Source organism: Miscanthus floridulus, unplaced genomic scaffold (genome assembly GCF_019320115.1).
Source record: "Miscanthus floridulus cultivar M001 unplaced genomic scaffold, ASM1932011v1 fs_660_1_2, whole genome shotgun sequence".
Lineage (NCBI taxonomy): Eukaryota > Viridiplantae > Streptophyta > Magnoliopsida > Poales > Poaceae > Miscanthus > Miscanthus floridulus.
Genome location: NW_027097074.1, coordinates 93110 through 106539, shown reverse-complemented (window position 1 = coordinate 106539; position 13430 = coordinate 93110). Strand labels below are relative to the sequence as shown.

General features: G+C 44.3%; 2 protein-coding genes across 2 annotated transcripts; one reads left to right on the top strand and one right to left on the bottom strand.

Moving 5' to 3' along the window:
• Positions 1-4116: 4116 nt before the first annotated feature.
• Positions 4117-9786, bottom strand: LOC136532569 (probable amino-acid acetyltransferase NAGS1, chloroplastic). Its single transcript, XM_066525154.1, has 10 exons — positions 9420-9786; positions 8719-8806; positions 8077-8285; positions 7603-7754; positions 6861-7380; positions 5828-5925; positions 5378-5489; positions 5102-5261; positions 4702-4774; positions 4117-4540 (listed from the first exon to the last, which is right to left on the bottom strand). Exons 1-10 carry the CDS (start codon positions 9726-9728, stop codon positions 4387-4389), a joined length of 1875 nt encoding a protein of 624 aa, XP_066381251.1. The 5' UTR covers positions 9729-9786; the 3' UTR covers positions 4117-4386.
• Positions 9787-10391: 605 nt separating this feature from the next.
• Positions 10392-10823, top strand: LOC136532567 (uncharacterized). Its single transcript, XM_066525151.1, has one exon. The coding sequence runs from the start codon at positions 10392-10394 to the stop codon at positions 10821-10823; it is 432 nt and encodes a 143-aa protein (XP_066381248.1).
• Positions 10824-13430: the final 2607 nt, after the last annotated feature.

Below are 13430 nucleotides of genomic sequence, written 5' to 3'. Positions count from 1 at the left end.
AAAAAATGTATGTCTCACAAATATCTAGCCCAGTAGACGCCATCCTCTCGGGTCGGTGAAGACCACAAATGAGAGACCTAGCTCCGATACCAATTGAAAGGTCGAGATGGCGGACTAGAGGAGGGTAAATAGTCATTTTTTAATTTAATCGCGCTGGCTAATCGAAACAAATATAGAATTAAAATAATCGGTCTAGCCAATACTACACCCCTCTATCGAAGTTCACAAGCACCTTGTAAAGATCCGAATTAGGCAACAAAGGTGTCAGGCTAGCTAGAGCTCACCTATCCAATTCTAGGAGCAAGGCCACACAAACCTATGCCACTAGTATTTTGCACATCGAGGAGCTCCTACACAATTCTAGTAAGCAAAAACACAAAGCTCCTAAGCTCACTAGCAATGCTCAATAACAAGGCAACCAATGCCAAATTAGAGAGCGCAAATACTTAGCTACACAAACTAAGCAATGTGACTAACAAGGTTACACAAACCAAATTAGCCACGCAAGGGAGCTACTTCTATGCTACACAAGCAAGAAGGTAACTAGTGAGCTACACAAGCTAACTAATTACAAGAGCAACTACACAAGCACAATGTATATGAAAGTAATTACAAGCTTGTGCAAGGGGATTACAAACTAACGGGAAGAACAATGTTGACATGGTGATTTTTCTCCTGAGGTTCATGTGCTTGCCAACACGCTACATCCCCATTGAGACAAGCTCCAAGGTTGTCGCCGGTCCTCTTGCTAGTGGTGATCGGCAAGTCACTCTCACGCATGGAGTGCTTACCACAAGCTCTAGCACTTGACCCTGCCAGACCACTTGTCGTCCTTCGTGTCTCGCTTTACTAGAGTTGCTCTTAGTGGCTCTTGTGGGGTGAGCACAATGCCCCTCACAAAGCTCTTCTCTGGAGCACCGCACAAGCTTCTTGTGGGCTTCGATAGAGACCACCACCAAGCCCGTCTAGGAGGTGGCAACCTCCAAGAGTAACAAGAACCACCAGCTTGTAAGACAACCACCTAGTGCCACTCGATGCAACCTCACGATGCAATCGCACTAGAATCGCTCACTCACTTGATCGGATGAACATTATCAAGCTCAAGTGAGTTAGAGGGCTCCCAAGCACTACCACATAAAACCACCAAGGCTCCAGTGTGCTACCTGCTATGTCAAAGGTCGACCAACACTTTTATTTATAGCCCCACGGGTTAAAATAGTCGTTATCCCTTCACTGGGTAGATTTTGGGATGACCGGACGCGCCGATCAGATCGATCGGACGCACCCTGCCAGCGTCTGATCGTGCTACGTTGTCCACGTGTCGCTTTGCGTTCAACTGAAGCCGCCTGATCACAATGGTAACTTCGCGCGCCAACGGTCACATGACGACCAGACGTAGCACAGCGAGGATGACCGGACGCTGCAATGCCTAAGTCCGGTTGTTTCTAGAGAGCTCCCCGAGCCTCTGTTTTACGGCCGGATGCGTCCGATCATAGGTGAACGGATGCAGCTCAGGGTCTGGTCCTCACAGGCTTCTCACGCCTGCCTACATCAGCGTACGTTAGCCTGACCGGACGTAGGCCCTACGCATCCGGTCACTCTTTGCGCCAGCGTCCGGTCACAAGACCGAGACCGCGCGCTCAACTGCTGCCATTGACCGAACGCGCCGGTCCTGCCAAGGCCAGCGTCCGGACACTCACAGTGACCTCCTTTCACCTCCTTTTCTTCACCGAGTTGATCCTCATCAACTCCAACTTCTTCTCCTTTGTAAATGTGTCAACACCACCAAGTGTACACCACCATGTGTATGTGTGTTAGCTTTTCATAAACATTTTTCAAAGGATTAGCCACTCAACTTGCCACGCCACTTGATCCTAGCGACGATGCAAAGTTATATCACTCGAGTGGCACTAGATGACCGATATACAAACAAGTTTGCCCCTCTTGATAGTACAGACATCTATCCTAAACCCGGTCATAAACTTCTCTACACACCTATGACCGGTGAAATAAAATGCCCTAGGTTATATCTTTGCCTTGCGCATTCCATTCCATCTCCTCCATTATTGATGCAACGCATGCACCAACCAATCACCAAATGATATGATCCACTCCATATCATCACGTGACCGTATTGGTTCATCGATCTTGACTTCACTTGCTTTTCATCGTTGCCTTCGTCCATCGGCGCCAAGTCTTGCTCAAGCTTCACCGCCACACGGTCCATCGCTCCAAAGCCTCCAACTTGCCCTTCACGCTTGCAACCGGTCCATCAAGCTAAGTCATGTCTTGATCTTCTCCACCTTGATCACATGACTTAATGTCATGTCTCATCTGCAATGAGCTCCTTCATCATCACATGTGTGAGCTTTACAACATCTCCGAGCCATTTCCACCTCCATAGCATATGTTGTTCACACACATGTACCTGTAGACTAATCACCTGTGTATCTCATATAAACATAATTAGTCCACCTAGGTTGTCACTCAATTACCAACACCACACAAGGACCTTTCAGCAGCGTCATCAGAAGCCGAGATTTCATAACAAAGAGATAATTGCAACCGCATAGTCCGTGACTGAATAGGCAATAAATATTACCCCTCATTGGTGTCTCCAAACCACACAAATTAGAACAGGTAGGAAGAGATGCATTAAAATTAGGAACAACCAATTGACCATCGCCTCAATTACCACGGAACAGGTACAAAGAGATGGCAAAAATAGAACAACCTATGATCATTGCCTTAGTTATGGACATAGCAAAGAGATGCAAAACGAATGAAAAATCATCATAGCTCATGAGCATTGCCTCATTAATCATGACAAAGAAGGAAGAGATGTAGACCATGGAAAGACCACTCATGATCATTGCATCAAACACTACAATAATCATCATTGTAGTAGCCCATTCCCGAAGTAAAATGTAATGGCAAGAGAAAAGTGTATTCATCATTGCAGGTGACCAAAATGCAGACAACGAACCAGAAACCATCAGACTGCAGTGTTGAAGGTCACATGCTCAGATCCATGGCACAATAATTGCGTGCTCTCAAGATCCAACCGAACCGAGCAGGCCACAGCCTACAAAACGCAAAACAATCCTTAGTAGCATGCAAACTGGTAAGACAAAGGGACAAAAATAGATCTAGGCTGAAACTAAACTTCCCTTGTTCATTTGCCTCCTTTGACCAAGATTCCCCCTCCAAATCTCACATGCAGTGAAAAATCATGCAAGGGAAGGAGGGTTGAATAGAGGTAAAGCGAGGGAGGGGGCCGGGAGCCAACATGCGAGCAAACAACGTGAGCAAACAGTGGAGCCACGTAGACCACCTGCACTAGCCGCCCCCGCGGGGGAGCCGCGGCCACCGGGGGTGCCCGCTTCGCCGCTGGTGCTGTGTCGGAGGCACAGATCCCGGGCGCGCTCATGCTGGTGCGCCGCGCACACACAGCGGGGATCTGCCGGCGCTCGCGGCCTGGCGGTGCGCCGCCACCCCGAAAGCGAAGGAGGGAGAGAGAGAGAGAGAGAGAGAGAGAGAGAGAGAGAGAGAGAGAGAGAGATGCGCGCAGTGAGGGGAGGGGAGACGGCTGCGCCCACCGCCGGGGCCTGGCCACGCCGGTGCGCCGGAGTCCGACCGATGCGGTCACAGATCTGGAGGGAGGGAGAGGGAGAGGAAGAGAGAGAGGCACCGCCGGGCCACCCGCGCCGTTGGCCGGCCTGGCCGCTGTCGCCTCGTCCTATCCGCCTAGATGCGCCGCCGCGTGGAGAGACAGAGAGAGGGGGGGGGGGGGTCGAGAGCAGAGAGAGGGAGGAAGGAGGCGGAGGGGGAAGGGGCCGCCGCCGAGCCACCCACAGTGGTGCGCCATCGCCACACCCGCCACCACCTAGGAAGACTAAGAGAGAGAGAGAGAGAGACCAGGCGGCTTCTTTTTTGCGAGAAGGGGGTGGCTGGTAAGATTTTTTTATACCGAGTGAACTTGTGGCTGGGAGACTGTACCGAATGAACTTGTGGCTAGGAGATTTTGGGGTGACGTGTCCTATCTGCCCTGCGGGGGTTAACCTTAGGATTGTTGGGGGAGACTGACACATCTATGGATACTATAGAACCAATTGCTTCACTAGTTCTGACTGCATGCCTCTATTTGGTATTGCTTGTTAATAGTTTACATTACATATAATTCAATCAGCTATTTGTTCTCTGCCTTGATTCTATTGGCGAAACAAACTTCCTTCACACACTTAAACAAGGAGGATATCATCTCTCAAATACAGCGACAGTAAAATGGTGTTTTGTTTCTTTGTGAAGTTATGCCATTGGGCAAGCGCAAAATTGGTGTAATCTTAGCTGATATCTTCTGTGGCACCCAGCTCAGTGCATGCTGAGTCATCTGATGACAAAATTGTTGGCGTTAACCCCAGCAGGCTTTGGTTGCAGCTGCTTTATATAATACTTGGATCCACGGGATAAATTGATACGTTTTCTCCTCTGCTCGGGGATAGATTCAATTGAGCACTCTGAAAAGCCACGCCGCACAAACCTGCGACAGTTCAAAATTAAGCACAAGGTAGAAGCAAGCATACAGAAAACTGAAAACCAGAGCATTGCTCCTATTTGCACATAGTAATGAGTCAAGAGAAGAACAAAGGTAAATACTATTTGCACATAGTAATGAGTCAAGAGAAGAACAAAGGTAAATACCAGTCTGCAGTTCGTGTAGTAAGCAAGAATAATTTCTCGAGACCAAGGGATAATGCCACCTTCTCGACATAATCTGTAGAATGACAACCACCATGAGCAACAAAAAAATAGGACTTCTTAGCCTGTTCTATTAAAAATGCCACAAGACTGAAACTCCTTTAAAATGGGTAAAAGGATACGCTAACTGAAAAAACAGAGACCCCCACTTTAACACCACATTAATGGTAGGTGGACTGTTATCTTGTTATAATATTTAGGGATTGTGTGCGCATGTGAGAAAGCGCACAAAGGAACATGTGCGCAGGTGTTGGAGAAATGGTTGTGGCAACCTGGCAGAGGGTTGCAATATAACCAATGAAGAGAGAACGGATTCTGATTATCCATGTAGCAAAGAACATACCAAGTAACTTGTCCCCCTGACCTCTTCCTCGACATTCTTCAGATACAGCAATTGCAGCAACTTCACCAGATTTTTCCTCGGGAAATGGAAATAGAGCAGCACAAGCGATGATTGAACCATCTCTTTCAACAACATAGAATGATTCTAACGCTTCAAGAAGCTGAAGAGAATAGAAAAGAAAGATCCATTATAGCAGTAGCAAGAACAAAATTAAAGCATAGCGCAAGGAAGATACAAAAGAATGTTAGAATCGAAAGTATTTATCCACTAACTCACCTCTGCATCTGTTCTCCGCACCAAAACGCCAGAATCCTCCAGTGGCCGAATAATTTTTCTTATGCCAGGAAGATCTTCCGCTGTAGCCATCCTTGTTCCTTCATAAACATCCCTGAAAACATATGGTAAGGATTAGGGAACTCCCATGACAGATTGTAGATGCTAAATTTCCAAAGGCGCTTATTTCTTCAAAATTTTCATGGCAAACATTTGTTATACAAGCATAAATTTCAGCCAAGAATATCTCCATACTCGACACATACTAAGGCATTTCATTACTCATATGAAAATGTTTCTTTTAGTAATAAGGACTACAAAAACGAATTATACTACATATCTAGGATATAGCACCCATGTTGATAAAAGATAATGCAGGCACTGGATTATTGAAATGAACTCTAAAACAACAAATTTGAGCAAAAAGTTGATAAAAGAAGAGCTTCAAAATACCTAGCTATCATTGTTCCTGCTCCATCTCTCGTAAACAATTCTAATAGCAGTGATCCATCTACAGATCCATCTATAATATGAACTCTTTGAACGCCACCCTGACATTTGGAAGGAACAAATAGATAGTCAAGCTAACAAATAGAGGCTTCCAAATTGTAAGCTTAAACATTCCAACGCAATATAGTAGCTGTGCACTGGACAACTGCTTTCATTGTAGAAAGAGAAAAATGCAAAGATCACAGCACATGTTTCCTCCCAGCTCCCGCAAACTAAGCTCAACCCTGTAATCTCCAGGTGAACTTCATAGCTACATGCTCCACTGTACTACAACATGCTGCTGCTATGCAAACAGCCAATAAGTTGAGAAGCTGTGTCAATTCCAGCCTTCCATCCTCCCACTTCGCAATATTTTCTACCATTACCCAAGAGCAAAAAAAAAATCCCATAGTGCGTAAGTAACCAGAGCCAACCAAGCTGCCAGTTGTATTGAACTCCCAGTTGTCAAATTTGCAATATATTAATTCTCTATTTCCACCAAGTTCATATATCAATCCCCTATCCACTTATATCCCACAATGCAAACAGCCAGTAAGTTGAGAAGCCACATTAATTCCAGCCCTCCACCCTTCCCATTTTGCAATATATTAACTCTATTCTCAACCAAGTTCATATCTCAATCCCTATCCCATTCCCATCCTCTTATCCCATGATGCAAACAGCCAGTAAGTTGAGAAGCTGCATGCATATAACATACTACAACATACTGCCTTCCTTACGAAAACACTTCAGGAAGCACAGCATCAACCATGCATGCAGATCCCATATACGAAGCGCATGATCACTATATATTAATCAAGAACACTAATTGTAGGTAGGAAATTCAGAAGACAATTTTACTGCTTTGTACAGGATAACTTTTAAAAGGTGAATGTACATACTAAGGCGCTATATAGAAAAATATTAGTCTTCAGTCAGGGCCACAGAATTTATAATTATAACAGAATAAAGAGTATCATGTGGGCAAAACACTTACATGGCACACATATGCTGCCGCAGCCAACTCAGAAAGATAGCCATTTGATCTGCTTAACCGCTCTTCACCACCAATAGCAAACCCTTGCTCACCAGAATAAAAACCGTTTCCATTGTTAAAACCCAATCCGTTTTGAAAAGAAGCAGCATTTGATCTGCTTAACTGTTCTTCACCACCAATAGCAAACCCTTGCTCACCAGAATAAATACTGTTTCCATTGTTAAAACCTAATCCATTTTGAAAAGCAGCAGCATACCCATTTATAATATGAGCCTTGGCACTCAATGATGGTCCATTGTCCCCTTTATGCAGAGAATTGATGCCTTCCTCATCCACAACCTTGACATAACTTGCAGCGATATCACTTTGCTTAGCACGCTTTCTAATCAACAAATCTGCCTCCTCAATAGACATGAAATGAATGACTCGCCCATGCTCATCAAATATCTGACCATCTACAATGCAGATAAGTTTATCTGCCTCCATGGCTAAAGCACATGCAGTAGCAACCTCGTAGGTGCTGAATTATAGCAAACAAGACAAAACAATTTTGTTTAGTATATGCTAGCTGCAATATATGCAACGGAGCAGGTTTTATGAAAATTAATTGCAAGATAGGACAGTTGCACATGTCATTCATATGATATTATGCTCGACTTGGTGGTAAGAATAGAACTACAAATTTTTTTTGTACAATCATACGAAAAAACATAAAATAATAATAATTATTAAGAAAGCATACTTGCAATTTAACACTTCTCCTGATGAAGAGTACCCCATGTTGCTGACAACAACTATGCTATTACTATCAAGCCTTTCTCTTATCTGTGAAACGTCTATTTTCGTAACTTCACCAGTGAATCCATAGTCAATACCATTAACCACTCCTCTTCTCTGCCAAAGAAAAACATATATTCAGTATTGCCATTGCGCAGTCGAGTAAAGTTCAGCAGAGCTAATAAATAGCACAAACAAAGCAAGACAATGAACACAAATAATAACCATACTCCTATTTGTGGAGCATCCGGTTTCACTATGGATTGTATGATTTTATTATGGTGTAATGAAAAGTTAGGAAAGAAAAATAGTGTTTTATCTTTCTTATGAAGAGCCATTTACAAACATTGGAATCCACAAAGAATATGCTACGAAATAAATATATAATAACTACATGGAAGTCAGATATTCAAAAGCTCAGCTACTAATAGATATTCACCTTAGCACCAAGGAAGTTGCCACTTGCAATGTTATCCACAAGACAATGCCAACGTCCAATAACACCATGCCTACGGAGATTTAACATTGGAGGACCAGGAGAAAGTTTAGCTTCTATCGTCAACCGTATCCTACCAGCTGCATCCATTGCAGCATCTTTCGCATCTTTATCAGTAATTCTGTACTGACCAACATACTTGGCCTTCTTCCCTACACAAAATTTAATAAGCTAAACACATGCTTTATAGGAAAGCAAGAGATATATAGATGCAGTAAGAATCATCAAACCAATAGATGTTAGCAAAAGGACAGAACAGTGTAGAAAAAAGTTAGTCTGCGTGCAATCAAAAGCAACTGAAGGCTAACAAAGCTTCAGATTTTGACTAATGTATGCACTTCACCAAATTCTAATTATAGCCAAGATAATCTGCAAGCATATTAAATATATTGACCTGGAGCTCTGAGGGCCAAATGGCTAAGAAAACTATATGCCACAGCAGCTAAACAATTCTCTAAGTTTCTTATAATAGTTTTTATATGATTAGTAGCCATCCTATATGCTGGTTTGTTTTAAAATCTGGTAGAATTTTATGAGCACAGGCATGTGCAAATAGAATGGTGGAGGGTGTTGTACAGAACTGACCTCGTTCTGACAACAGCTTATCAATTTGAACATGTGTTCCTGGAACAAGAACAAATTTAATCCCCAGACCATGAAGAAGTGATATGTCCTGCGTATTTTTAAAAAGAAAAGTGTGGTTAAAGGAGGAATCCATGACATGAATTTCTTATGACAATAAAAGAAGATAAAGCTGTGGCAAAACACTCATCCTTAGAATAAGATTAACACAGAACTAATACCTAACAGGAAACTGATGCTGTCTAGCCCCCTTGTTCCTTAGTAGTGTTGTTTTTTTTTCTTATTATATATGGTCTACAATACAATTTTGCTGCCAAACAAAGAAACACAACTATAGCCTCAACCTACAATTGGCATCCCAGTCAGGATCTCAGGATCCTCAAATTGTTAACCGACCGTGATGCTCAATTCCCATCCCAATCATTGAAGTCAACTGTGTGATCCAGCACGCTGAATGGAAAAGATTATAATCCACCAACATAATTTTTTGATGTAAACGATTCAATTATTTGGGTCGGACCATTTTTGCAGAGAAAAACAAAAACTAAGCTGGCCAATTGGTACAAAGCAGCTAAATCAAATTCAACGCTCAACCCAAAAATACACAGCAGGACCTCAAATGTACTATTCCTCTGAAGAAATCATCAGATGAATCCAATCCAAAATGCTCAAAAATACAACATCACAAGCAACCATTCCAATACCTGCAGAACGCGGTCGAAGTGCGGCCCGGACACGACCTCGCTGGAGATGACGACCACGAAGGTGCTCCCACGGTGGCCCCGGATGTACGGCCACGCCTCCCGGAAGAACCCCACAAACTCCTCCCCGGGGACCACGGCGCCGGCGCCGGCGCCCCCGCCGGAGCTACCAGCCGTGCAGCACCGGACGCCGCGGCCCCGCCAGTGGCGCGTAACGGCTACCCGCGAGGATGAGAGTCCATTTGCGGAGGCTAGGACGTTGGGCCGCAAGGCCTCGCCCGCGAGGCGGGGCACGACCGCCGAGGAGGCCATACAGAAGCTTCCAACCCTAGGCAGGAGTAGGGCCGTAGCCTGTAGGGGACGGTTCTGTTAGCAGCCTCGGACCGTTTTGATGAAAAATAGAACTTTGATGAAACCAACCACAAAACCTATAAGGCCACGTTTAGTTGGCTGAATTTGGCGCCGTCGGATTTACTGTGTGTACTGTAGTGTAATGTAACATTTTGTTTGTATTTGGTAATAATTATCCAATCGTTGACTAATTAGGCTCAAAACGTTCGTCTCGCAAAGTACAACCTAACTGTGCAATTAGTTTTTGATTTCGTTTACATTTAGTACTCCATGCATGTACCATAAGTTTGATGTGACGGGTAATCTTTTTTTTTATAGTGTTAAAGTTGGGAGTTAGGAGCAACTAAACAAGGCCTAACTTCTATAGGTAGAACTCCAAATCCAAAGCAGTATAAGTGATTGTAGCTACTCTAATCGTTTAGAGTCCGTCTACTAAACAACCATATGTTTTATGCAGTTTCAACACATGATTTTTTTTCACCATAGGATTAAGATTCAACAGCCCCCACCCTTCTTCTACCTCCAGCCTCCACAGATCACAAATCACGAATCATAATTTTTTTCTATGAAAGGACAAATCATAGATCCGTCGTCATCGCCGTCGCCGCCGCCACCGCCACTGCCATGGCCGACGCGGACGCGAAGCAGGGCAACCCGGACCTGATCGGCACGGGCGCTCTGAAGCATGCATCCATCGAGCAGTGGCTGCAGACGGAGGCACAGAGCTTCGACTCGCCCAGCGCCGAGATAGTCTATAGCCTCGCCATCTTGCCGCCCACCCTGCCCAGGCAGCAGAACGACAACAATGGCAACGGCACCGACAACGGGTTCAACGCCAGGGACGTCGCTATGGGCAGCAACGCTGACGCGTCCAGCAGCAAGTGCGGTGTGGCCGGGTCGCAGCAGCCGGCAACGAGCCAGAGTCAGGCGAGCCTGCAGAAGGCGGAGGAGATGTTGAAGTTGTTCGAGCAGAGGAAGAAGGACCTAGAGAAGTTGTTGGACATCTACGAGCAGCGGCTGGAGGAGGCCAAAAAAATCCATATGTTTTTTTGCTAAAACACATATGTATTATATAGCATTTCTAAATCTTTTAAATTGCTCCTAGATACAATTACTCTCACGAGTCTTGCATGAGACCGTGTTAGTTTAGTTGATATCTATGACTTCCATGGTTCCACCTTTTATTTATAAGAAAGAGTCCCCTGTAAAGCTCTCTACGAGTAGAATTCTATACGCAATCCTAGTAGAATTAGAAGTGCTATTAGTAGTAAGTCTCTCTTGCATCTTTAAGAGAAGGCTAATAATACCCCAAAACTGAAATTTATGTGTTTAGAGAAAAAAACACCGCTCCAACAACTTCCCAAACCTTCCCCAAGATTTGTCCGCTCTGAAAAATTCAGCCCGCGCCCCTCATATGTGCAAATTGACGGTGCCCCCCCCCAATCTTCTCTCGTGCTTCTCTTCTCGCGCTCGTGCCCCATTTTGATAGAGAATTCCCGCGCTCCTCCTCCCATCCACGTCATTTTGCTAGCAGTTTTCACGCCCTCTGTCCTAGCATCGGCATAGAGAGGTGCTGTGCGTCCTACAATTTGGCCTCGAGCACCTTCAGATGTGGCCGCCACGACCTGCTGCCGCCTCCCCGAGGCATGCTGTGTGCAGCGATGTACAAAAGCAGGTTGTGGCCCTGTCGACCGGTGATCGCAACCCCTAGGCCGGAGGCGGTCGATTTCTGCAGGGATTTGGTTGTGTCAGCATAAAATTTCGTCCCATGCCGAGGGCACATGAGCAAGCCGGAAGGGTCCGCTCGATGGAGCTAGAGATCCGCCTAGCTCCAGCGTAGGGATGGTCGATCCTGCGCACTCCTCCCAAGACGTGCCAGTCAATTTAACCCTGCAATTGACAATGAGAGAAAGTTAATCAATAATTTAAGGCGAAACATGCTATGTTGCCAGACAGTCCTGAATGTGGGGGCTCTAAGAGCCGATATAGAAGGAAATCGACTAAATAATCGATTCCAGCATACTCATAAGAATAAATTAATTAAAAGCTCATGAGATTATGGAAGATAAATCTATTGTCGCTCAGGATAGATCTTGTTATTTAGACAAACATTAGTCAATGGCAAAAGAATGTCAGCAATGATTAATTTATGCTAAGCCAATGACTACAAATAACCAAATCCATTTTTATATAAAAGAAACAGCTTATCATCATTTAACCATTTAATAAAGATAAATCTAATGAACATATTAGATCTCATCTATCGCTATGACCAGTGGAGCATGAGATAAAATCATGCAGGCCGTAGAAACAACAATAGATTCGACGACCCTAACTTGTTACTAATATCAGTGGGGCATGAGGCAGAATCATGCAGGCCGTTATACAATAATAAGATCATGGGGCTAACACATCTTTCAATCATAGGGTATTAGTTGTTACTTCCAATGTTTATTTTCTTGGGCCTATGGGTGATCCTGATCCATCTGATTTCATCCGTCAAGAAACCAACCAAATTTCCTTCAAACGGTCTATAGTGGATTTATCCTCCTAGACTATCAAAATCATTTTCAGAAACCGGCCTAAAATGCCCAAGGGGTAGAGAAATTGGTTTCGTAGGGTATCCGAGAAAAATGGTGGAGATTGGGAGGTGTATGATTTGAATCAATGTTTGACACTTTTATTGTCCGGGATGGAGAGGAATGATTCACTCTTGATTTTCCATGTCCTATTTCTGGTCCAGTACCTTAAATGCTTTTGTCTTTGGTCATGGCCCGATGACTGTTATCCTGTCCGATGTTTACATGTTGACCGGCCTTAGGATAACTGGGTCAGTGCATCCTTATGAATACTTGAGTGCTGGTTCCAAGAAATTAGCCAAAATATCAGACTGCACAGGATGGGCAAGTTATATTCTGAACCATATCGGAGACAAATCGACTGTTGGTGAAAGGAAATATGTGGCCTTTCTAAATATGTGGTTGGAGAGATTCATCTTCTGTGGGTCATCTTGTTATCTGACTTATAATCATAAACTCATGGCAGAGCATCTAGCAGTAGTCAAGAACATCCCTCTTAGAAAGTATCTGCTAGAAGCTGCTTATCATCTGATATACTAGGTAGCCGCACAATTATTGAAGAATGAATCAGTGCATACCATCAGTGGCCCTTGGTGGTTGATATAAATGTGGCTCAACCTGTATATACATAAGATTGCAAGGCTGGATCTCAGAAGCCTGAGTTTCCCTTTCTCCAATTTTGATGAGAAATATAGAGGTAAAGAAGGAAGAACTCGGCGGTGCATGAGCTATGGTGGGTTGCATTGACCATAATAATTGATTTTGACATTGGCCATCCCATCAAGAAGTTTTACAGGGGGTTTGATGTAGGCATCCTGACTTGGTTACCATACAACGATGATGAAAATGATGAGCTAACCTTCCCATTCAAGTTTCGATTTGAGTCAGGCTGTTCGGACAAGGCGGCGGCTGCAATTTTTAATTCCTTCATCAAGCCATGCGTTCTCTCCACCGAATTCTATCACGATCGTGGCAAAATAGCTATAGGCTCCTCCCTTCCAGACAACCTCCTGACTTATGAGTTCTATAATCCATCTTTCATAGCCTGTCAGTTTGGCTTTGGCCAGCCCCCCCCCCCCCAATT